General features: G+C 53.2%; 1 protein-coding gene across 7 annotated transcripts in view; it reads right to left on the reverse strand.

Moving 5' to 3' along the window:
* Positions 1-5,812: 5,812 nt before the first annotated feature.
* Positions 5,813-24,404, reverse strand: part of CNTFR (ciliary neurotrophic factor receptor) — a 38,630-nt gene continuing 20,038 nt past the window's right edge. For 2 of the 7 annotated variants that reach the window (XM_045467812.1, XM_045467816.1), the window contains 8 exons: positions 23,923-24,007; positions 19,467-19,700; positions 12,501-12,618; positions 12,160-12,326; positions 10,757-10,920; positions 7,137-7,317; positions 6,558-6,726; positions 5,813-6,487 (listed from right to left, as the gene is read on the reverse strand). In XM_045467812.1, the coding sequence (XP_045323768.1) occupies positions 6,406-6,487; positions 6,558-6,726; positions 7,137-7,317; positions 10,757-10,920; positions 12,160-12,326; positions 12,501-12,618; positions 19,467-19,700; positions 23,923-24,007 (1,200 nt within the window). In that variant the 3' untranslated portion in view covers positions 5,813-6,405. Of the gene's footprint in view, positions 6,488-6,557; positions 6,727-7,136; positions 7,318-10,756; positions 10,921-12,159; positions 12,327-12,500; positions 12,619-19,466; positions 19,701-23,922; positions 24,011-24,404 lie in introns of those variants that run through there. The other 5 variants (XM_045467818.1, XM_045467819.1, XM_045467813.1 and 2 more) reach the window with 4 other exon arrangements.

The following is a 24,404-nucleotide window of genomic DNA, read 5'->3' on the forward strand; positions in this document are numbered from 1 at the left end:
TTGCTTTAATATCTTTATCTTTTCTCATCATATTCACTTTCAGGATCTCAAAGCCTTTCCTACAGATTACTTTGATTTTCAGCCATATCTATTCTGTGTTTTGTTATTGCTAGTCTATTATATCTGTAATGATACTGTTTTGTTCCTTTATTATTTTTCCTTAGTTCTGTAATCTCCCTTTTCTTTTTTGTTTTCTGAGAGAGAGGAGAGCACATGCACACAAGCAGGGGAGGGGCAGAGAGTGAAGGAGAGAATCCCAAGCAGGCTCTGCACTGTTAGCACAGAGCCCACTGCAGGGCTTGATCTCGCGAATCATGAGATCATGACCTGAGCCAAAATCAAGCGTTGGTCGCTTAATTGACTGAGCCACCCTGGCACCCCTGTAATCTCCCTTTCCAGCTCATTCTGTTATGTCATCATCTTGTCTTTGAGTTCATGTTCTCTGGATTTCATACTATTATTAAGGGCTTCTAACAGAATAACTTGCCAGGAAATCTTTTATTCTTTTGGTTGTTTTCTTCTATATTGGGTCCTTCATCTATCTTTTGCATCTTGTCTTCCTTGTTCCTTTCTCTTCCCTCCCTCCCTTCCCATTTTACCTCTTTACTTCCTTCTTACCTATATTGTGGCTGTGGTCTGAATGCCTAAAGTCCAGGCCATTCTCTTTCCACTTTCAACCACGGACTATGGCTCACATTTAGCAGACCTCTCCTTCCCTGGAGTGTAGGTCTTTGAGCCCCTTCCCAACTGGACCTGTTTATCTTCTGGGAGCTATGGTTTGAAAGCCAGCTATTGCTTTCAAACTCACCCACCCCATTTCTGTGCTATGAGGATGGTTTGGCAACCTGCTGACTTTGATGTGGCCTAAGTGCTGTCTCTCCACTGAGGCCCCCCTTAGATATCCTCTTCCAGCTGGGAGGTGATGCATATCCCATCCTGTAGGCTTTGGTTTGTCCCCCCAACCTCAGCCCCATACTCTGGAGGTTGCCAAGCTATGGCAGCTCTTCTTGCCTCTCCTGAGATCTCATGGAGGAACACAGAAGCTTCTACTTACAAAGGCCTTTCCCCAGACTGTTCCTAAGGCTACCTACTCACTCAACAATCCATTTTCTTCAAATTACAGGACGTTAGTTAGTGACAATCCTTGGTATTTGTTGACTCATCTTTTCTCAATGCTCCTTTTGGGCAATGGGGTTAGGTGACATACCACTCACTTGTTACACCAGAATCTTCTGTTACTTTCCTTGGCTATCACATTTTAAGGTTTATAAAAAGAATTTGCTTGTTTGGTTTGACTTGAGTTTGCAGCAGCGTTTTTGCTTTGGCTTGTTTGGGCTTTTGTTAATTTTGTTAGCAAGGGGGTAGGATGGAGTTGTGATTCTGTGATGGCTTCACTTTGCCGTCCTAACCACGATCCCCAGCCTTGCCTTGTCCATACCTCTTCGCTCAGAGCCATCCTCTGAGCAAGACCCTAGCAGCCCCTAGCACTTTCAAGTCCCTGAAGTGAAGCAGGGACCCACAGAACTAGGCCTTAGTACATGGGGGGGGGGGGGTGGTGTTCAGTCCGTGGTACAGGAATGAATAGGAGGCAGCATCAGAGGGACCTCAAATGCTTCACAAGAGAGCATCCAGGCAGGGCACAGTGTGAACCAAAGCATGGAAGTAGGAGAGATTGGAACAATGACTGGGGAATGGGGTAGGAGGATGGTATCCAGCTGGAGGAGTACCAGCTGAAGGGAACAGGTGGAGAGAAGCTGGAGAGGAGGGCAGCAGGGCCTAGTCATGTAGTCTGGCCTGGCGGCTGTCCTTATATATCACCAGAGTACTTACTAGCTCTTGGACTCTCAGGGAATACTCTAGAGAACGAGGGTAGGCACAGGTAGGGAAGCATAGTTACTCTCTCCTCATCTCAGCCCCTACCAAGGTAACTTCTCTGCCAGGGTGCTCTTGTTCTCTTCCCTACAGCCCCAGGTAAGGCCTCAGCCATGGCCATACTAGGCACACTCTCCATCACAGGCTACACGCTAACATACCACAGATGTGCGCCTGTTCACCTAGTCACACAAAAACAACTGTGTGGTTGTACATCATCACCTGAAACTTGCAGGTGATGGCACAGTGACACATGATGTTGAGGGTACACTTTGCACACAGCTCTGCACTGTCTGGCTCCCAGCTCTGGGGCCTTTACCTCTGATTCTCCTGAGAGCTTGCTCTGCCCCCTCGTGGCCATTCCCCTAGCCACTGCCCTTCGGCAAGGACCCTAATCATCCACTCCCTTGCAGGCATGGTTCCTGCCCAAAGAAGCTTCCAGCCTTTTAAACAGCCTCTCCCCTCAGAGTGGCACTGTCAAACCAGAATCCCTCAGATCCACTAGCTCACAGACTGACTCTCCCATCAGACTGGCACTGTTAGGCAAGGCCTTCTCAAATAGGACTGGGACTGAGAGGTTTCCCAGGACTTGAGATATTCAGTGCTAAACTGAGAAAGTCCCAGGCCAACTAGGACTAGTTGGTGATCCTGTTCTCAGACCTGTATGCTTTCAGAGTGGTGTCTCTTTAGACTGGACCCTTCAGACACTCAATCACTCTACCCCCTCAGACTGGACCTTCCAACCAAGAGCTGTATAGCATGTCCCAGACCAACCTCCCCTCAGACTCATCCTGTCACACTGGCCCACTCACCTTCAGGTTAGCCTTCCCCATTGGAGTACCCCTGTCAGATGAGTTCTCCTCCAGCTTCTCCTCAGGCTGGCTCAATCAGACTCCCCTCCTCAGACCTCCTTCCTCTCTGACCTCCTCTGAGAGGGAAGGGTGTGATGAATACACCCCAATCTTTTCTGCCACCAAGCACTTCATTCTTTTCATGTAAGATGAACTTTCCCAAAGTCCCAGTCTAGGGAGTTAATGAGCTCACCCATTGGCTCTGGGATGCTCACAGGGCCAGAGGCTGCCCCAAAGGGACAGCCTAGTGTCTCCTGACCACCTTCCTCTCTCCTGGCTGGCTGCTGGGAGGCAGATGTGGGGTTAGGGGGCTGATAGCCGCCTGCCTGGAAGCAGGAATGAAGGGCAGGCAGGTGGCCGAGAGGGGGCAGCAGAAACCAGGACAGCCTCCAGCTCAGGCCAAAGAGGCACAGTGGCCTCAGGCTGGGGTCTGGACCAGCGCAGGAACACTCAGAGGGAGGCAACGTGAGGAAAGGCAAGGAGAGTCAGGAAAGAGGAAAAGAAACACAAGATGGGGTGGAGATACATGCAGAGACAGAGAGAGGCACAGATACCAAGATGAGGATTGACACACAGAGACAGACCAGGGAGGAAGGTAGGAAAGGGAAGATTGAGAGATAGGGAGGAGAGACAGAGAGGCAAAGACAGGGATGGAGACAGAGACAGGAGTCAGAGACATACACAGAGGAGGAGACAGGATAGAAATACTCAGAGAGAAACACAAGGATAGTAACCAGGACAAAGACTTGTTAAGAGATAGGAATGGGACAGAGACAGATGGAAATGGGTTGAGTGACAGGAGGGTGGGGGCAAAAACAAGTTAGCCTTATAGGAATATGGCACAGAGTAAGATCCCCATCCCCAGTGCCCCTTGGTGGAGCAAAGGAAACGAGTGAGCTGAAAGGGTAGGCTGCTGTACACATTGGGCCTGGGAACCAAGCCTCCCCTGGCAGCCCCCCTCAGCAGTGTTTTAATTCTCTGGGCTCTGATTTAGCATTAAGAACTGATATCTATACTTACGTGAGCTCCCCCGAACCACCATGGGAAATAATGACGTGGAGAGACAGTACTCAGAGGCAGCAGCAAACAGCACTCCCAAGCCCCTCCAAAGCAAGCAGCCTCTGTGAGGTTGAGGGCCAGAACTTCCAAAGAGGAATGACTAACCCCAGGCCCACGCCTGTCAAAGGCAATGACACCGATCCTCCAGACACCTCGGGGCTTAGGACGGAGCTGGGTCTCTCTCTTGAGTTTGGGGGCAGGGAGATGATCCAGTTCTCCTCTCCACTGGACTCTGAGACACCAGCAGGCCCCCTACTCTCTTTCTCCTCCCCAGACCCCACATAATTGCTTTCCCATGTTGCTAATAGAGGCCAGATTGATGATGCCCAAGCCCTGTGTGGGCGGTGGGTGGGTCAGGGCTGACCAAGGCTCTGAAGACAGGAAGGCAGCACAGGCCAGAGATCCCCAAACTTTAGCCCCACTACCACAAAGACAGGGAAGGTGGAGGCTCAGACCCATCCCAGGAATACAATGTCCTGGGTGAGAGTTTGTGACCCCCTCCTCCCTCCACCCGTTAAACCCAGAGTATAGGTTCAGGCCCAAGCCACACCTCACAGGAACCAGACAAACAGGCAAATAGGGGGTCCAGGGTACACGGGCAGGTCCACAGCCACTTCTCAGTATGTCCATCCTGGGAGCCTCTTCCTGTGAATGAGGAGTCATGCATTCCCACAGTTGAGACTACTGTGCTTGAAAAGCCACAGGCCCCTCTACCCTGATATCAGGCCTTTGCTTTCGATAGGATCTCCCACCTGGAACACCCCTCTCCTCCTGTAGTGCCTGGTCTGGAAGAGAGCTTAGCCACCTTCACTCTGAGCCCCTCACCCAGCCCCAGGTCCTGTCGAGGCCTAACTCATCAGTGCTTGAGGCACTATGGATCCCTCCTCCTAGTGGCAGGGGAAGGGGCAGGGGCAGGCCTGGTGAGACCAGCAAGGAACACCCATTTTCTGACCCTGGTCTGAAAAAAGGGCTTGAATTGGCATATGTGTGTGTGGCATCATGGTATTAGCAGCTAAGTGTAGGTATGGTGCTCAGCACCTGCTGTGGGGAGTGTGTACACAAGTCAGTGTATCCATGGCTTTGACTCCATCTCTCTCTCATCTCAGGAACCCAGAGCAAGGCCAAGCTGGGTTGGGGTTCTGGTCTAATCCTTTCCTCCCATCCCCAGGCCAGAGGTACCTGCAAACTTAGCCCCAGCCCTAGGCATCCTCAGCTGAGGAGCTGTGGTGGGGTGGTTTCTACAAGGGGGCTATACCTGAGCAGGCCTGGGGCAGCCAGCAGCCCCTCCTCTGAGAAGAAATCAGAAGGATCTTGGAATTCTAGTTTGAAAACTAGAGGTGTGGGCAAGGTACAGGGCTGGACCAAAGACTGGGCACCCTGTAAACCCAAAGCCTGCTCCTCTCCCACTCACATGGAGTCCTGACTGTAATCTAATGCTAGGGTGAATCTTGTACCCCACATTTCTAGTCCTGAAGCACAGGTCCAGTCCCTAGTCACGTTCCAAGTGGCCTCCTTCAGGCAGCTTCCCGGCCTGCCCAGGCCCAGAACGCTCTGCGCTCTGTGCCTTGTAGCTCAGATGAGCCCCAGGCCTGACCTGCTAGAAGCCCTGGACTGTATCTCCTGGATGGCAGGGATGACAGTCTTTCCTACCCCAAGGATAAAGTCTGGCCACCTCCCTTCTTGCATCTCTAGCCTCTATGGGTAAAGCCTAGGCATTCGTGGAAGGCAGCTCTGGAGATGACCCTTGACAGGCTGCTCCCGTCAGGATTCAGCAGCCTCTAGGACTGACTGGACATCCCCATGTGGGACCTGCCTCACTGGAACCCCTCAGTCCCTGCAACTCTGTCCCTGGCCTCCAGGGAGCCCTATCCTCCAAAGAAGCAGAAAGCTCCACACGTCTGCCTGAGAGCTAAACTGCCTCTCCCCACCTATATGGATGCCCAACTAGAATTTCTTCCCTCCTCCAGGCCTAGAAGAGGAGAGATCCTTGAAAGAAGGAAACCCTCCCAAAGTGGGTCTGTTCCAAGGACTCATGAAATGGTGACGTTTAATGAGAACCCCCCCACCCTCCCACCCCTGTATATACAACTATAAAAAATTCAAATACAGCAAGTTACCATTGAGTCAGACTAGAAGGGACTGACAGGGCATTAAATACTGTGGGGTAGGAACAGGGAAAGGGGAGGGCCGTACAAAATGGGCAGAGGTGGGGGAGTGAAAAAGTGTGGGCACTGGGGGGAAGGGGTGGCTGGGCCCCCCCAGTGTCAGGAGCTTATAATCTGATGGTGGCAACAGAGACCCTGGGACAGACAGGAGGCTGGGGCAGGAGGAGAAATTATGGATGTGAGGGGATCCCCTCAGACTCCCCCCCCCAAGGGCTCCTGGGAGTCGCTGGCGTTGGAGGTTCCAGCCCAAGGGGCCAGGGTGGGGGTAGGGGTGGGTCTTTGGTGGGTGGGTTGGCTGCAAGGTCCTCCTCTCCCGAGGGAGGGAGGAGGGCCAGTGTGGTGTGGCAGGGCTAGGGGGCGGCAGGCCCGGGCCTGCCGGGGTCTCTACAAATTATGTCTGAAGAGAATGCAGAAGGTCCTCCTGCCCGTGTGCAAAATAGAAATTGGGGTCTGCGGGCTCAGCTCCGGCCTCCTGCTCCTCTGCAGGTGCGCTGGCATGTCCTCACGGGATGCCGGGCTCTGGGGAGACAGGGCAGGGGGCTGTGAGGGATGAGGGTGGGATAGGGATCCCCTCAGGTTCCCCTCTGCCACCCAACCTTACTTGACTTACCAGATCAGGAGACTGTTGGCAGTGGCGGCAGCAGCGGCCAGGGCCAGGGTGACAGGGACGCCGATTGAGAAAGGTGTCAAGGTTCCTCCGCCGCTGCCCAGCTCCCCAGGGTCACAAATCTTCGTGGTGGGTGGGGGTGCCAGTGAGCTGGTGGTGCTGGTCGTGGTCTCTGGGGAACATGGGGGTAACTCAGGGCAGGGCCAGGGCTACAGTCCAACCCAGCTCTGGGGGGTTTCATGAGGTGTATTGTTCCTGCTCCCTGTGTTTGACAGTGCTGCCTCTCCCATCAGACAGCCCCTGCTTCCTCTCTCAAACACATCCTGCCTCACCCATCAGGCAGATCGTGCTTCCCCAAGGCTCACAGATGACCCCTCCACCCAACGGCCCCTACCAAGAATGTCCAGACAGCAAGGACCAGGAACAGCATGGGCAGGACAGACAGACAGCAGTGAAGCAGCCACAGAGTGCCTGGGGTAGAGGCTCTAAGGCTCTAAGTCCTGGGAGGAGTTGAAAGGCACAAGATAGAACCAGGCAACAGTGCAGGTCACTGAGAGAACAGGGGATGGGGGATGGGCTCACCCGGAGCCTGGGCCTCAGTGGTGAGGTGTCGTGGCTCCTCAGTCCAGGGCGTGGCATGGGCGGCCACACTCCAGTCACTCCATGTCCCAATCTCATTGTCCTTGGCCGCCACCTGGATGATGTACTCCTTCCCAGCATAGGCATCTGTGATGGTGTGCGCTGTGCCATCTGACAGCTCTACCTGCAGCCAGACCATGGGATGGGGGTAGGGGGCCCTGGGGGTCAGGAGAGTGAGGCACCCCCAGAGGAACTGAGAACACTTCTGAGCAGAGAAGAGTGAAGACCCCCCTGGAGGAAATGAGGACTTCCTTGGGAGAGAGAGGAGATATTAAGAATACTCCTGAAGGAAGGTAAAGACATGTCAGGGAGGAAGCCCCGAGAGAGGGAAGATGATCCTAAAGGAGAGTAAGAAAATCTTTAAGGAGACTGGAAGCACCCCCAGGGGAACAGAAGGAGGACTTTGCTCATTGTCTCACTCTGTTGTCATCCCAGCTTCCTCACAGCCCTCAATCTGAGCCCTGATCTCAGCCCCTGCCTGGAGGTGATAAGAGTAACAGGGTAAGAATGGGGATGGTGATATGCTGCCCTCTCCCATCAGGAAGCAGCATTAAAACAAAACAAAACAAAACAAAACAAAACAAAACAAGCAGCTTAGAAGGAAGGTTATGAACACAGTCATGGAACCAGGCTTCCTGAGTCCAAGTTTTAGTTCCATTCCTTACAAGCAAGTGACCAAGTTACTTAACCTCCACATGCCTTGCTGTGCTGATCTGTAAAACGGCATTTACGATCTATCTCACAGGGGTATAATGAGGACCAAACACACTTCAATCAGCTCTGTCATCATCATGGGTTCCAGCTCAGAGCCTGGCTTCCCAGTTGCCCAGTGCATCCACTTCCTCCCATTCAGGAAGACCTCAGTATGATCGTCACCCTGCCTGAGGTGGACTGGGGTGGGGTGGGCAGCTCCCAAGAGGCAGGACAGCAGGGCAGCTGCTCCATTTCCTCCTGGAGGCATCGCCACCCCACCCCTGCGGAGGCCAGCCCTATTCTGCTGGTCTCCCCCACCCTTCAGGCTGGCCTGCCTGTCCAGCGCCCCTCCCAGTCCCAGGCTGAGCTCTGGTTCATCTCAGCAGCACCCGCTGCCTCATTAAGCCTCCTCGTAAACAGGGGCAGCCGGCAGGGGCGGGCGGTTGGGGGGGGGGGGGGATGCTGCTCTGGGCCACGTCTGGCTTCAGGGCTTTTTTGGTCCCTGTTCCAATCTTCCTTCCCAGAAAACTGGGGTCTGGGCTACCTACCTGAAAGGCTGTGAGTACATGTGCACACGTGTATGTGCATTCATATGTGTGAAGGTGTGTCTAAGTACAGCAAGAAGCCCCTCCAATAATCCCCCCTCCCGCCCCCATCCCCATGGCCCTGAGGTGGCAGGCACTGGTAAAGGTCAGGGTGAAAGTCATTTGGGGCCCAGACCTGAGCTCAGTAAGTCCTACTCCCAGACCTAGAAGATTGGTGGGCCCCATAGACTCTCCTCCCCTGGAGTTGGGGCCCAGTTCCTCCTCTGGTCCCCTACACCCTTTTGCCCTGCAAAGACCCCCTCTTGCTGAGTAGTCCCAGCTCCTTCAGCTCCTTTTCCCTCTTGTCAGGATTTGACCCTCAGGCCTCTCCTTTGATTCTATCTCCCCAGATCTTCACAACTGTCTTTCCCCAAAGGGAGAGAGCTATGAAAAGCAGATCAGATTACCATTTATTGGTGGGCTTATGGTGGGCACCATACCTCTAGGAATGTGGCCCAGGAACCCAATCCTTTCTTGGCAGCCACATATCCTAAGACTGGGCCCTTCTTGCTGGGTTATCACTGATCCCTTAATCCATCCCTTAAGAGAATGGCTCTTCCACTGGCAGGAATTCTCTAGTAACTGGCATCTGCCTAGCCTCAGAGTCCTCCATCCAGTCGGCTGTAGCATATGTCAGGCATGCCCTTCAGCCTCCCTGCTGAGTTAGGGCAAGAACAGAAGATTCAGGGAACCCATGCTGGGTCCCTGTACTTGCCTCCTCCTTGTCCATGCTCAGATAGCCCCTGTGAGACCTCATGGTACCCATTCTTGTATAATTCCTGGCCTGTATATTTCATTTCCTCCTGAAAATCCAAACAATGTTTTTTCTCCTCACCCCTCTCTACCCCCTCCCAATCATACACCTGCTCCTTTCCAATATTAAGGATAAGGGAGAGTAGACTGTATTCAGAGCAAAAGTCAAGCTCAAAAGAGCCATAAATCTAACCAACCACAATGCCAATGAGATATGGAACAGGGAAAGCACATGCCAGGTCATACGTATTTTTTACCACAGAGTCTGCATATTTTGCTCTGTCCACATCAGTATGTGGGTCAGTTCTGTGGTGCATGGCCTTGGCATGTTAGTCACATGCATGTATGGAGCATGGTTCCTGCTAGGAGCCACGTGTATGTATACATGCTCCCATGTGTGTGGTGGGCAGTATGCCAGGTCCACTATGAGGCGTGTGCGCTGCGATGCGCAGGGCTGCTGCCTGTAGCTCGTTAGCAGGGGAGGGGGGCTTGTGAAACTAGACCCTGGTTATTAGCAATGCATTAGGCGCGGGCAGCTGGCCAGGCGGGAGGGACTCCGGACTCTGTCAGGGAATATGTGAGCAGCCTTTGTGGGGGCCAGGCCTGCAACCCGGACAGGCACCCTGGAATCGAATTATGCACTTTAAAGGCTAGCTGGAAGTGGGGCATGGGGAGATGGGGCTGGAGCCTGGTGGGTGGGTTGACCCCTGGGTGCCAGCCTGGGTTGGCCTGTGGCCCAGCCCCAGTCTGAGCCCACAGACCTCATGGGCCACAAAGAGCACCTACAACCCTAAGGGCCCTGGAATGTCAAAGAAGAGAGAACCTTAAATCTGCCCCAAACCCCTGGCTGCTCCCCTGAGCTACAGTAGTTTGATCAATACGTACTGAAAAGGTAGGTAGCCCAGACCACAGCCTGACCCCCATACCAGCCCTTATCCACTGCCTAGTTCCCAGCCTAGACTACCTTCTGATCTATAACCTTGAGCTGACCCCTAAACTACATCTGACTTTGGAGCCCTGACACTAATCATGGCCTGAACTCTTACCCTGGAACAAGCTTGCCTCCACTGACTGATTCTGACCCCTCGAACCCTTGACACTATGAGTCCTTGAGGATAAGAGCCATCCTGCTCCTTGGGTCCAGTACAAGCCCACAGCCTGGGCCAGAGTGTATGAGGAAGATGCCTGATCACAGAGGAGAGCCAGAGGTAAGGAAAGGCAAATACTAACTAACTGCCCTGCCTGCCATCTCCCTTCCAGGATTTCTCCCCATTACCCTGGGTGCCACAAAAACAGATGTGTTCCCATCACACTAACAGAGGTCACTGGGAACCCCTTAGGGCCTCAGATCAGGATACTTCCCTCAGACCCATCCATCCTCCCAGGCCTATCTGATCCCTTCTCCCTGAGGAAAGCCTCTCTGGCTGCCCTCAGGCTTCACATTGGAACAGCTATCAGCTGATACAGGTCGTATGGATATGCCATGTGGCTCTGATTCTGGCACTTGGGATCTGGGCAGGGCAGGGCACTCACATGCTGCCACTGGTCCAGGATGAGGGGTCGGTATCGCAGAAAGAACTTGAGAGGAAAGGACTCAGGGTCAGGCCAGGTCGAAGGGGTCTGCCAAGTCACCTCTAGCCGGCGAGGGTTGCTGGGAACTGGTCGGGCTACCACATTTTCTGGAGGGTCAGGTTTCACTGTTAAGGAGACACAGCTTCATTACCACACTAATCTCTGGAAAAACCCCACTTTGTCAGCCCCAGTCACCATGTCCACCATCTCATATTGCCAATTCTTGTCATAACTGTCATGGTTGCCACCCCTCTTCTCTGTTGTCAGTTCTGGCAACCACCATTAACAACCATCTCATTATTTCAACCTCTCACATCCCTATTCCCACCAAGGACTGTCACTGCAGTCACTGTCACCAGCTCATGATAATGATATCCCAAATTTCATCCCATCATCCCAGCCCCATGCTCATGATGACCAGCATCCCAATTACCAAGTCTAAATGATGGCTCCACCATTACCAGCATCGCCTCCATTGTCATCTGGATCACCCCTTCCTGCACCAGCATCATACACTCCCCTCAAGCTCAGCATTTCACCTCAACTCTTCCAGTTCCAAATTGAGATAAAGTCTACCCTGGAAGAGTCTGGGTTTGAAGCTGCTCTGTGGGTCAAGGTTAAAAGACAGTCCACAGGTGTGGCAGATCTGGGTTGGACTCCTGACAGGAGTCTAAGGGCCCAGCTCATGTAGAAACAGTCTGGCTGGGGGATTCAGCCATGGCATGGAGGGCAGGCAGAGGGTCTGGCTGAGATGGAGAAGAAGCAGGCAAGGGGTCTGGCTGGGATTGGGGCAGGGGCAGGCAGAGGATCTGGATGGGGTGGAGCAGGGGCAGGCAGAGGGTCTGGCTGGGATTGGGGCAGGAGCAGGCAGAGGATTTGGATGGGATGGGGCAGAGGCAGGCAGAGGGTCTGGCTGGAGTGGGACAGGAGTAGGCAGAAGGGTCTGACTGGGATGGGGGTGGGGGTGAGGGCGGTATCTGTCCCAGTCCTGTCTCCTGTTCTGACACCTCATTCATCACAGGCCGTAAGGAAGCCATTAGCGTGGGGCGGGGGGTGGAGGCTGCAGCTGCACAAGGGTCTGGCCCAGCCTGCCCCCCCTCCCCCTCCTGAATACTCTGGGAGCCAGAGAGAGTATGGGAAGAGCTGCTGGAAAGGTCTCTTGGCCTCTACAGGTAAAGGACACCCACTCAAATATTCACAGGTATATACATGCCATGAACATATGTACACATGTATATACATTCCACATATACCTATGCACACATGTGACTATCCCCACCAATGCTCATATACACCTCTGGCACACTCCCACTCACACACTCCCACTGGAGTATGTTGCAGGGACCACCCCACTCCCGACGCACCAATGGTGAACTCGTCGAAGGTGATAGCTGTGGCGTTGTGGCCCAGGGCATTGCTGACACTTATCGAGACCTTGTACTTGATGGTGGAGAACAGGTGCATGTAGCGGATGTGGCAGCGGTTCTTGAGGGCTGGGTCCTTCTCACAGACCATAATTTTGGAGCCATGCCTGGGGAAGGGTGAGGCCCAGGCACTGTTACCAACATCAAGAGTCAGGTGGGGCAGAGGTTGGGGGAAGGTCAAGCCCAAGGCTGGGCTAGGGTCTGGACTGAGGGCATGGTGGGTGGCTGAAGGAGAGGTCAGAGGTCAGGGTTGAAACCGGGTCACAGGCAAGTCTACTCACAGCACGGTCACATTGAAGGTGTTGGGGATGTAGGTGGGGGTGGGCAGATGCCAGCTGCAGTAGAAGCCCTTGGGGTAAGTGTTGGAGCGGCAGCTGAGCACAGGCTCCCGCGGCGGCACTGGGGGTGAGGACAGCACGGTCAGGGTATTCTTGGAGCCCCTAGTCCCCTGCACTAGTGTGGGGACAGGTGGGCCCCAGAACCCCAGCTCGCCCCCCTTCAACCCATCAGCAATGCCAGAGGTTGGGGAGGGGTGGCTGTCAGCGAGGGTCTGAGGCTTCCCAGGCCACAGACAGCCAGATGTTTAATTAAAGAAAAACAAGGCCTATATGAAGAGGGAGCCCCCCCCACCTGCTCAATGGAGGCGGGAATTGTGGGGGAACAGGGGGCTGCGGGCCTCAGCTCATCAATCACAGGATGGAGATGATGTCTGGGGGAATCGGCCCCAGCCCCACATCTCCTGACACGTTGTGTCCATTCCCAGAGAAAAACTGTGCAACAGAAGCTGGGGGGGTGGGGAGGGGGGCGCGGGGGCAGATGGTCCTGATTGGGTCCTCTGGTTGCGGGAGTAGTCAGAGTGAGCTCCCTGGAGAAGAGTCATCCCAGGCTTCCCCTCAGTAGAGATTAAGAAACACAAGGAGAGGCCTGGTGGTTCCACAGGAGCAATAGCACTGGGTGGCTGTACATGTGGGTATCTGTGTATAGGTGTCTAGGTGCGTGGGTATATATGTTACATGTGTCTCTGTGACATGAATGATCCACAATGGAATGTAGAAGTATCTATGGGCATGGCTCAGAATGTGTGGCCACGTAGGATTGCATGTGTGTGCATATGCCTGTTGAGAGGAAGCTACTGTTCCCTTGGTATATACCTCACTTCCAAGCCCTAGCCCCCAGCTCCTCCATCACAGACCCTTTAAGCAGTTCTTTACTTGGTCAGCAGCTGCCTTCACTCTAGCATGGGGAGTCCCAGAGAGGGATGGGGATCTGCCTGGGGTCACACAGCAAGCTAGAGTTGGGACTGAACTCCAGGATGGGGATACCCACCTACATGACCACACATACACACTTGGGAAGTCCTTTCTGCTATCTAACCACACTTCTTGCTGCTGTGAGCACTTAGCCCAGCTGTCCCACCCTTAGGCATTGGGTAAGGCGTGAGGACAGCCGGCTCAGGTTCCTGGAAGGAGGCAACTTCTGTGATCTGACCCAGGCAAGGAATGTCCGTCAGTGGCTCCAGGGACACTGACACCTCCCTCCTGTGCCCCCCCCCCGCCCCACCCCCTGCCTGACAGGTGGACAGGAAATGGGAGGGGGGCAGTTCAATAAGCCAGGGACTGTGAAGGGGGGAATGCATGTCTATGCTTGCTGAGTGACCATGGTGACACACAGGGAACTGTGGGCTTTCATCCACAGTGTACACGTGATGGTGACTGATTCTGTGTGATTGCATGTACATGTCCATTGTGTGTGAAGTATATGTGTATTGGGGCTGAACCCCTAGGGCCCAATCTGGCTTTGCAGCAAGAAAGATGAGGGGTCAGAGAGGCATCTGGGAAGCTTGGGTGAATGTAGCAGCTAGAGTGGGCTGTGCTGTGGGCAAAGGCAGCTCCATGCCCCAGGGCTGCAGGGAAGAGCCAGAGTCCAGCTGAGCCCCCACAAGGGGCAACCTGCATTCTATCCACTGCTGTCTGCCTCCCCTGGGAAGCTTTCCTGGCCCCGTGTCCATCTTGTGTCTGTTCCATGTTCATCCTGTGTGCCTCTGCTATCCCTTCCCTATCTGCCCAGGGGCACAGAGGCATGGGGGTGGGGTGGGGGGTGGCCAAGGACACAGGAAGTGCCTTGTGGGGGCCTGTAGGCCAGGCCAGAGTTGGCAGCCACCCCAGGAGGAAAGGACATTCCGAGGTCGGCTGAGAAGCCTCCACTCCCCCCTCCTGCCACCCCCCTCCTTACCCCCAGCTTCAAAGGAGAAGGGTGCTGGGGGTGGGGTGGGTACTGAAGGCTGCAGAGTCAGCTCCCTGCTGCCTGGGACTCTTTGGAGGGCAGAGCAGGCCATGGCACTGGACTCACAGGCCCCCTCCCCCAGCCAGCCTCCCCACTGACCAGTCCCCTACATTCCCTCTGACCATCCTCCCCCCTGAGACCAGCCTCCCCCTCAAACCAGTTCCTCTCTCTGACTGGGCAGGTCATGGGGGACCGGGGGGCCAGGCAGGGCTTTGTCTGTCATCTGGCTACTCCTGCCTGGCCTTGGGCCCTGAGCAGGGAAGGGCTTGGGTTTCCTGACAGGGACCAGGTTTCTCAGAGGAAAAAGGAGGAAAGAAAAACAAAGAAAGGAAGAAAAGGAGTGACTTGCTGCAGCTGGAGCCCAGCTGAGGGGCCGGGTGGGCGGAGGTGGGGGTGCTATGAGAGACCAAGTGTGAGGTTGTGGGACAGTGTGTGATCAGGCCTGTTGTGAGTGTGCTGCAAGATGGGGAAGAAGCTGTTTTTAAGACACTGCAATTGTGAGGCTCTGCGTTAACTCTGAGAGGCTTCATGTGTGTGACTGAGACTGGGCAGTTGCGTAACTTTGCAATTGGCTGTGTGTGATTCCGGACAGGGCAGTTTGATTAAGACTGTCTGTATGTGTATGGCCAAGGGGCTGAGGTACTCTCTGAGAATGTGTGTAAGTGCACCATTGAGTCTGAAATGTAGTGACAGCAAGACGACATACCTGGAACACTATATAGGAGATGGAGTTTAAGCCTGAATATATTTTTTCAAACTGTGGGTGTGGGAAAGTGCCCAGAAGTTCAAGTATATTCACACGTATGAGCTGAACACCATGTGAGAACATGTTAGAGGCTCTGTGTGAGCAAAAGCTCAGAAGTAATTGTGTCATGTCACAGTCTGGTCATACAGACATATTCCTGGATGTCCAGGCATCCCAAGTTGCCCCTTGTGGGGGCTCCTGAGATGCCCAAGTGACTGCATCAGCTTGTGGCAGGATGTCCTTGGGTCCCATGCGGGGCCGTGTATGCGTGTACATTGCCCCCGCTGGCCCAGGGTTTGTTTGTTTTCCTCCTAATTGGCTTGTTTTTCCATGTCCAGTCCACCAAACCGCATGTTTTTCCTCTCATCTCGCCAGCCTGCCTGGGCTGGAGCCCCCGGCACGCACAAGGCCTGCCCGCCGGCCGGCCCAGAGAGGAGGAGAAACAGGCTGCCCACACCCCTGGCCAGGCCAGATCAGGCTGGGTGGGGCAGGGTGACCCTTCCAGCTCCAGCCCTGCCCAGGCCCCACCCACACTCCTCCTGTCTGGCATCAAATCCATGGCCTGCCCCAACCTTATCTCATGACATCTCTCAAGGCACCCCAACTTCTGGACTCCCACATACCCCTCTCCTGCCTTCCCACCTGTCCTTTTCCCCCAGACATCTTCAACCACAAGCTGCTCTTTCCTTCTCAGCCAAACAGGGCTGAGGGGGAAGCAGTGCTGAACCAGGGGTTCTGGAGTTCCTTTCCTGACCAACCAAATATAGATATTTAAAAATTGGATAAGGAATTGTCCATTTTAAATTAGTAAATTACTCTGATTTGTTTTAGCTTAAAAACAGAAAGACACTGAACCAGCACTGTCTAGTAAACAAAAGGATGCTACTAAAGGTAACCCTGTGATCCCATTTCCTAATGTGGGTGGTCCTTCCATCATCCTGGGTGGGGGACTCCTTTGGGCTGTTTGTGAGCATCCACCTGAAGGAAGGGAGGTGAAAGTAGTTCAAGGATCAGTCTGGTTAATGGGACTTTCAAGAGTATATATATATTTTTTGAATGTTTATTTATTTTGAGAGAGAGAGAAAGCATGCATACTTGAGAGCAGGGGAGAGACAGAGAGAGAGAAAGAGAGAGAGAGAGAGGGAGAGAGAATCCCAAGCAGAATCCATGCTTTCAGTACAGAGCCCAATTTGGGGCTTGAACTCATGAACCATGAGATCATGATCTGAGCCAAGATGAAGAGTTGGATGCTTAACCAACTGAGCCACCCAGGTGCCCCTCAAGAGGGTATTTTTATGATCAGTTTCCCTTAGAAATAGAAACATGAAAATCATATATGTTTAGGATAAATATGAAATATTTTTTGGCTTGAATGACTTACAAATCAGGGTTAACTTTGTCCTGTTCTCTGAGTTCTGGCTAGAAGAATAATTTGATATTGAGGGTTGCCAAACCCAGTCTCTTGTTACTAATATAAAGTGACTGAGACAATCATGATTAATGTGCCCTGTTCCTCTGACCACCAACTCTTTAGAAGGAAATAAGGCAATGAGAGATAAGTACCTGTTACTATAGCCAACTCATGACCAGCTCTCCTCTGACAAGCAGGGCCTGGGGAGTGGTCAGCACTATATATAAAAGGTCTGGGCTCTGGTGACAACAGGGCAGCTGTGGGCATGTCCTGTGGGTACAGACTACAGACGTTACTTCCAGACCCTATTTCCCTCCAATGACCTCTCAAAGAAGATCAAGTCATTAGGAATGAGGGCCCATGATCACCAAGGCCTAACCATCATGGCCAGCTGTCTCCATCCTAAGGGCTTCTGGGACTCAAATTGAGAATACCAGGGTGTCAAATTGGTCTCATTCTTCTTCCATGGCACTCAGTGTATGACCTTTTCCGTGTGTAAGGATGTGGGGCTGGGCTGAGAGTTACACTTCCAATGGCCCTCCCTCATGGTGGGCCAGAGAGAATTTAGGTAGGCTGGTCCTGTATTTCTCAAGCTGGCCGACAGGGGTCATTCCACCCTTGGCTTGCAACTAAGATGGCTGGTTATGATTGCCATCTCTCTAGTTTAAACACACAGAAGGCTTTTCTGTGTGAAAATGAATATCCCTACCAAAACATATTCTCACCCTTCCTCTAATCCCACTGGTGTGTCAGTGTTTTGTGGATAACCATGGGGAAACTTTCAGTCTAACATTTCCCATGGCTGTCCATACCAATCTCCTGACAATGGGCAAAAGGCCTGCTCCCAGGTCCCTCAAGCATCTCCTCCCCTCAGCAGCTCCCAGGGAATAAAGAAACCATCCTCAGAAAGTGGGGTGCATCACAAAAATTGGATGAGGCCAGCAAAACATGAATCTTTGGCTCAAGGAGAAAAGAAGGGAGCCTGTGAGGAAAGAATATTCTGTTGGTGGGTGCCTCTGGCTGAGATCCAGGTGCCTACTCAGCTGACCCTCAGCAACACTGATAAGCTCATCATTTCAACTTCTCCAACCTGTCTTCTGAATCACATTCACTCACTCCTCCTTCTACCTTCCTGTTGGCTCCTTATCTCTTTTTGTGACTCATCTCTCTCCATCAACCCTTTATAAAGTGATGGTCTTGAGGGCCCAGTTCTGGGTTCTCTTCTCTCCTCATCCCAGAGTCTCTCCCTTGGTCATGTCACCCCATCCCTTTCTTATCCCATCTCCAGCCCAGGTCCCTTCTGAGTCCTAGACTCTCAGATCCACTGGCTATAGCCATCAACTCCCAGATGTCCCCTGAGTACCCCAACCCAACACATCTATAGCAGATGTTGGTGGTGCTGCAACAGATCTCTGGCCCATACCTACTGCCCTCTTCTGCATTTATTTGCCTAAGAGCTTTCATTGGTCACCAAAATCTGCGTTGCCTGCTGAGGCATTAGGCCAAAGTGCAGGGGAATTAAAGCATCCCTGCCCTCACCCCCAGGAGACTCTTTCAACCAAGGATGGACAGGAGTTGGTATATAAGCTTCTGAGCTCCCTCACCCCCCAGGCAGGAATACTCCCAAGGTACATGTCTGCCTGGGCTCTCTGAGTTCTCCAAGGTTAAGCTGCAGCTGCCCAGAGGGTAAGTGAATAATAGTGACTGGATAACTGTCTTTATTGGTCACCTTAACTTCCTTTTTCTATCACTTTCTCATTTCCTCACTGTGTTTCTGCCACCTGACAAATAAACTGCTTGCATACAAGTTCTCGTCTTGGAATCGGATTCTCAGGAAACCCAAACTAAGACTACCTGCATACTACTGTCCAAATAGAATACACTATCTTTTCTTCCACTGACCCTTTCACCTTGCCTCTGTCACAGTGATTGGTAGCACTAACTGTCTTGACTCTTCCTGCCCTCTATTCTCCTGTCCTCTCTACCTCCAATCTCCCACCAACTCCTGGAGGTCCAACCAGCCCCTCTCAACTTCCCCAACTCCATGCCCCAGTCCCTGATCCTCATCATCTCTCCCGCACCCAGCAACAGCCTCCTTCCTGCCCTGGCACTGCCCCATCCAACCTGTCTCTCTTCACCACAGTGAGAAGGATCTTTTAAGAAGGTAACCCTGATCATGTTACTCCCTAGCTTGTAGGATCATGATTTGCCCCATCCCCTCCTTTAGCTCCCTTTCCTCATTTACACCAGCCCCCCAGCCTTGAAGTCCTATAGTCATACCTAGCTCTCTGCCAGAAGTGACTTTTTCAATGTATCTTCCAAATCTCCCAAGTCTCCAGTGCCTTCCACTCCAGAAAGCCTTCTTTTTTTCCTTGGAGCCTCCCAGAGTGCCTATTCCTATACCCACAGAACCAGCCTCTGTGAGAGCACACCATGGAGTTGGCTCACTCCACCTTGGAGTGGTGACCCTAAGATTCCTCCCTACCAGGCCCCAGATAGGCCATGCCCTGCCAGCCCTCCCCTGCTCATCTTGTCATAGGCAGTATGATTTTCAGATCTCAAAGACCTCCAGGGGTGGGGTGGGGGTGAGATACCTGGGCAAAATGCCCAGGGGTCTGGACTCAGTGGGAAACACCGGGCTCAGAGGTCAGAAGAGAAGGCTAGGATAGGATCAGAAGGCAAGGGTCAGTGCTGCAGCCCGCCTCCCCAGAAGGAAGAGGACTTGATCTGAGCTAAGGGTCTGGGCCTCACGGACAGTCCTCTTGAGTGGAGTGGTAGGTCAGGTGAGGGCTTGGGAGCAACACTTACAGCCGACATGTAGTAGGACTTGGTGGCGCAGGTGCCAAGAGTCACGGTGGAAGCAGGCATAGAGGCCGCTATGGCCCAGTTCCAAGCCATGGAGCACAAGCTGAGAGCCGTTGAGCAGGTCAGGGGCTAGGTCTGTCCCATTTACCCTCCACGTCACCGCTGCATCCCAGTTTGCTGTCCCACACGGCAGAGTCACATCTGAACCTAGGCGCTCGTACTGCACGTGGGGTGCCTCTGTTGGGGGTGGGGAGAGCACAGGGCAAAAGTCACAGGTCACAGAGCTGCCCGGGACCACCAGGTGAAATGTGCGCGGATGAGACACTGTGAGGAGTCTAGGCCAAGAGGCTCTATGTCTAATGGCCTATCAGGAGATGAGTGCATAAATGTTCTCTATGGCTGTGGAAGTGTATAGGTATGTGAATGTCTCCATATTTGTATGTGTGAGTGCACGTCTGGTGTTTTTATGCATGGATGGGTGATCTTCTGCGTGTATATGTGTGAGAGAAAGTTTGTATAGCGTCCTGGGAGGGGTTAAATCTCACTGAAAACCAGGTCACTTTCAGTCACTAGGTCCTTTAGAAAGTTTTCTTGACCCCCCGTGACCCTAACCTCTTGCCACCTATAGGCCCAGCCCCAATCACTGACATCTGCTACCCAGGCAAGCTGGAGCTGAGGGGCCTTACTTCTGGACTCCTCCCTCTGTTTCTTGTCCCCATCTTTGTCTCCGGTCTTGCCACTCTCCCTCTCCCCAACTCTGGCCCCCCTGGCAAGCTAGCCCCTAACCTACCCTGCTTCAGCTATCCAGGGCTTGGGCAGCAGCAGGATAAGGGAGATCCAGGATGGAAGCCCTAGGGAACTCCTGGCAGCTATCAACTTTGTGAGGCAGGAACTGCTGAGGTGGGGGTTGGGGAGAGTGCTGGGACCAAGAAAGCTCTCTGACCATTTCTCTCCTGCCCCCAGGAGGGGCCTGTCAGAGCCAAAAGCAAACCCCAGTTCTGGCCTCGGCAACCCAGGCGTGATGGACTGAGCCCAGGAGACTGGAGTGGAAGGGTGGGAGGGAGCACCTGTCAAGAGGCAGCACTAGGTGGGGGAGGTGAATAGGACACAGAAAATCGGGGACACTGATCTATAGACAACAGCAGAGAAGCAAACATGTAGAGCTGGGTGATGTGAATCTAATCTCCTCGTTCCTCATCCTGCCCCCCAAGCCTGGAAGGACAGATGCTTCCCAGGTCTCAGCCAGATCTGTGGAGAAAGGGTGGAAGGGGAAGAGCAACGTGAGAGGGGGGCAGTGGTAGGGGGGGCTGCGGGATCCCTCGTTAACACTCCCTTACATCTCCCCTCCAGAGAGCCACCCCGCTGAGCTGGGGGATTTTCAGAGGCAATTCCTGTTAACGAGCCAATTAACTTGGGCCAGTGGCCTCTTAATTAGACTTGTTAACACCACCAGGACTACAGGGGGTAGGGATCCCCCTATGCCACCAGCCACCACCCCCCCCCCATTGCAGCCCCCTGCCTGGTACTGCTTTTCTCTGTGCTGGAACATTTGTCCCTGTTTGCTGCCTCTGTCACCCTTCCTGTGCCAGGGTCTCTCTGTGTCTTCAGGTTTCTCCCCCGCTGCCTGTCTCTGTCTTGCCCCTCTCTGAGCCTCTCGGTCCCTGTCCCCTGTCGGAGGAGAGGGAAGTAGGAAACCCAGCCAGCCTTGACCACTCATCTGTGGGGGCCCGGGACCAGCCAAACAAAGGATGAACGGCGGAAGGGCGGTGGCTGGGGGCCTTAGAGGCCACAGCTGTGAGGCTGGACCAGAGACTGAATGGGGGCCTCCCCCTGACCAGGGGCCCAGTGTCCAAGGCTCAAGCCATAGAGCGCCCCCCCAATCCACCAGCCCTAGCCATTGAGCCCCCCTCCAGCCTCCCTTCTCAAAACTTGGGAGCTTCCAGGAAACATGCCAAGCCCCTCTCTCTCTGAGCCCTGCCCCCTCCCTCACTAACAGACATTCTGCATCCAGCTGCCTGAGGAGGAGGCTGAAAACTGACCGTAGGGGAGGGGGCGTGGCCACCATGGTCCCAGCGGCCACACGTCAACACTGACCAACAGCAGCTCAGAACTAACTTGGACCCAATGTGGTTCTTTAGTACTGCAGGGCAGGTACAGCCATAAGATGAGGAAACAGCCACCTAACAGCATAACAAACATAATGGCAATGGGTAACACTCCCAAACACCCTGTCTGCCTCACAAAGGAAACAGAAACACAACCTGACAACAGTGACAAACCAATAATGTAAGGGCAGGGCAGGAATGAAAAAATGACAACACAATGACAGAAGACAACTACAGGCCACAATATGGAGGTAGAGGGGGCAATATGACATGACAATCACACACGATACACACTGTCACAATTGCTACAATAACAACAATGGCAATACACACAGCCATGCAACAGCTCCAAAGATGCCAATGATTTAATCCTTTGTTTCTGGATAGCTCTCCTCCCGCCCTGTGGGTGCCCCTACTGATGTGCTGTCCATTTCAGAAATTAAATCAAGCAGCAGGGGGAGGATGGGGTTCTTGGCCTTGACGCAGTGACAAATGCTCCAAAGGAATCAGCTGTGAAAAGGTTGTTAGAAGCCAGGATGAGAGACAGAGACAGGATGAGGTCATGGACATGGAGAACACAGAAGGACAGAGCTGACGGCTCCCTCACACCTGCGCACACAGGCTCACATGGGGACCACATGCCGGAAACAGTCCCCCCGGGCGTCCTAAGCAACTTCACATCGCCACACACATAGGATAATGACAGTCACCACAAGGAGAACAAGCACACACAGAACAACCATCCACAAGGTCACAGCCACACAGGGACACCATCCCACTTCAGGGATGGTTAACACCTGATACAAGATGATCATATGCATGCACAGGGAGGGCACTGTCACCCAGAGGCACAGTTACACATAAGGGCACAGTCTCACATCTGGGAGACAATTTAACAGGGACACAAACATACAAAGAGACAGAAAGAAACCATCATAATATCACACATAGGGTACAATCTCAATTGCAAGGTCAAAGCTCCACAAAGAGCATGGTCACACATAGACAACGTCACACGCAGGGACAGCCCCCAAGGATACAACCACACAGAGAAATGTATTCAAACAAGGACATGGTCTCACTCACACAAGAGCATAGTCTAATGCACAAAGACAGTTATACTCTCAGAGATACAGACTTAACACTCAAGTCTTTGGTCACATGTGGCTCTGTCTTTACATGCAACACAGGGCAGGAGCCAAGCCAATGGGAGTGGCCACTGGCAGGTCTAAGCAGGTGAGGTCAGCACAAGAGCCCAAGATGGACTGACTGCAGGAGGGGGGTTAATGAGTTGACCTGGTGGTCCTTTCAGTCCCTGCCCACTGGGGAGCAGTCCTGAGGTGAGCTAGGCTCTTTCTGGGTCTCAGTGTCAGTCTTACAAGGAAGAAGCCACCAGAGCCTTGACCCACCACCCTCCTTGAACCCATACCCTTGAGGGTGACAGCATCTGCTCTGTGCCTGGGTCCCAGAGGTGCCCCCACCTTCTCTGCCTCTACCTAATCCAGCCAAGGTTGGGGTGGGAGCAGAACCCATCCAAGGGGAAAGCTCCTGACAACTTAGAGCTTGCTCAAGGAGTTTCAGGGTCAGACCTTATACTGATGTGGCCATGTGAGGTGTGCCTCAAATGCAGTTTGAGCGCTGGTGGTCAAGTTAAGAGGGCACCTGTTTCCCAGAAGGGGTGCAGCATCTTGCTCTGTGGGCTGTGTGAAGAACTCAGCCTTCACTGGACAAATGGTAGGGGAAGGGCAGGAGGCTGCCAATGGCCCAGCCTGAGCAATCCCTGCCTCCTCCAATCATTCTAGCTGACTGACCTGTCCCCTTCCTTAGCATGCCTGCCCTCTCCCACTTGTCACCCTGCCCATCCTCACATCTTGTTATCAACCATCTCTGTCTCCATCTTCTCTCTAGGATAGGGGAAAGCAGTCTTGGCCACTGTCTCTCTCAGTGCCTTCCACTACACCCCCCACAAACCCCTAGGGGATCCCATTTCATCAGATTAACATACACGCCCTACCTATAGCAGCCCCCAACTCCTATCTCACCTGCCCATTACCCCACACAGCCACTCTAGTAGGAAGAGGAAGAGATTATCAAGCCAGAGATACCATCAGCACGGAACCACACGGAGTGACTGGAGGACTGTGCACATGAGATATCAGTGGGTCACCCAGCATATCAGTGTCATATGACTTATGTCCTTCTGTGTGTTCATGTGTGGCAATGCCAGCAAGTGCCAGTGTGTGGTCTTGGGTGGATGCACACAGCTGTGTGAGAAGGGTTCATGTTCAGCTCTGGGTGGGAGTCATCAGGGAGCACCATCCCACCCCCTCAGAATCCTCTCCTCCAACACTCACCCTGAGGACTGTGTCTCTGGGCGTAGACAACAGCAGTGGCGGCAGCAAGCACAGCACAGCAGGCCCACGGGACAGGAGCAGCCATCTGCTGGGAGAAATGGGGATAGGGGATGGCGGGGGAAGGAGAGGCATCAGCCCAGGCAGGAACCTCCTGGGAGCCCCTCCCTATTCTCAGGCTAGACTGGGAAATCCCAGCCCTAGGGCTAGGACACCTTGACCCCAAATGCCCCTCTTAATGGGGCTCAGGATTCTCTTCCAAGCAATAGAAAGCAACATTATTGGCATCTGTAGGCAAACATTTGCTAAGATGGTACAAGGCAACCTACAGTGGTTTGTTGTTCGATAAGGCTGCTGGTTGCAGGATGTAGTCAACCACGGATGAGTTATGGAACATTGGTTATGCTAGGGCCATTTTTATAAAAACAAAAATAACTTTACTGGTGAGGTTGGCTAATTAGCTATAAACATTGCAAACTGAAAGG

Source organism: Leopardus geoffroyi, chromosome D4 (genome assembly GCF_018350155.1).
Source record: "Leopardus geoffroyi isolate Oge1 chromosome D4, O.geoffroyi_Oge1_pat1.0, whole genome shotgun sequence".
Lineage (NCBI taxonomy): Eukaryota > Metazoa > Chordata > Mammalia > Carnivora > Felidae > Leopardus > Leopardus geoffroyi.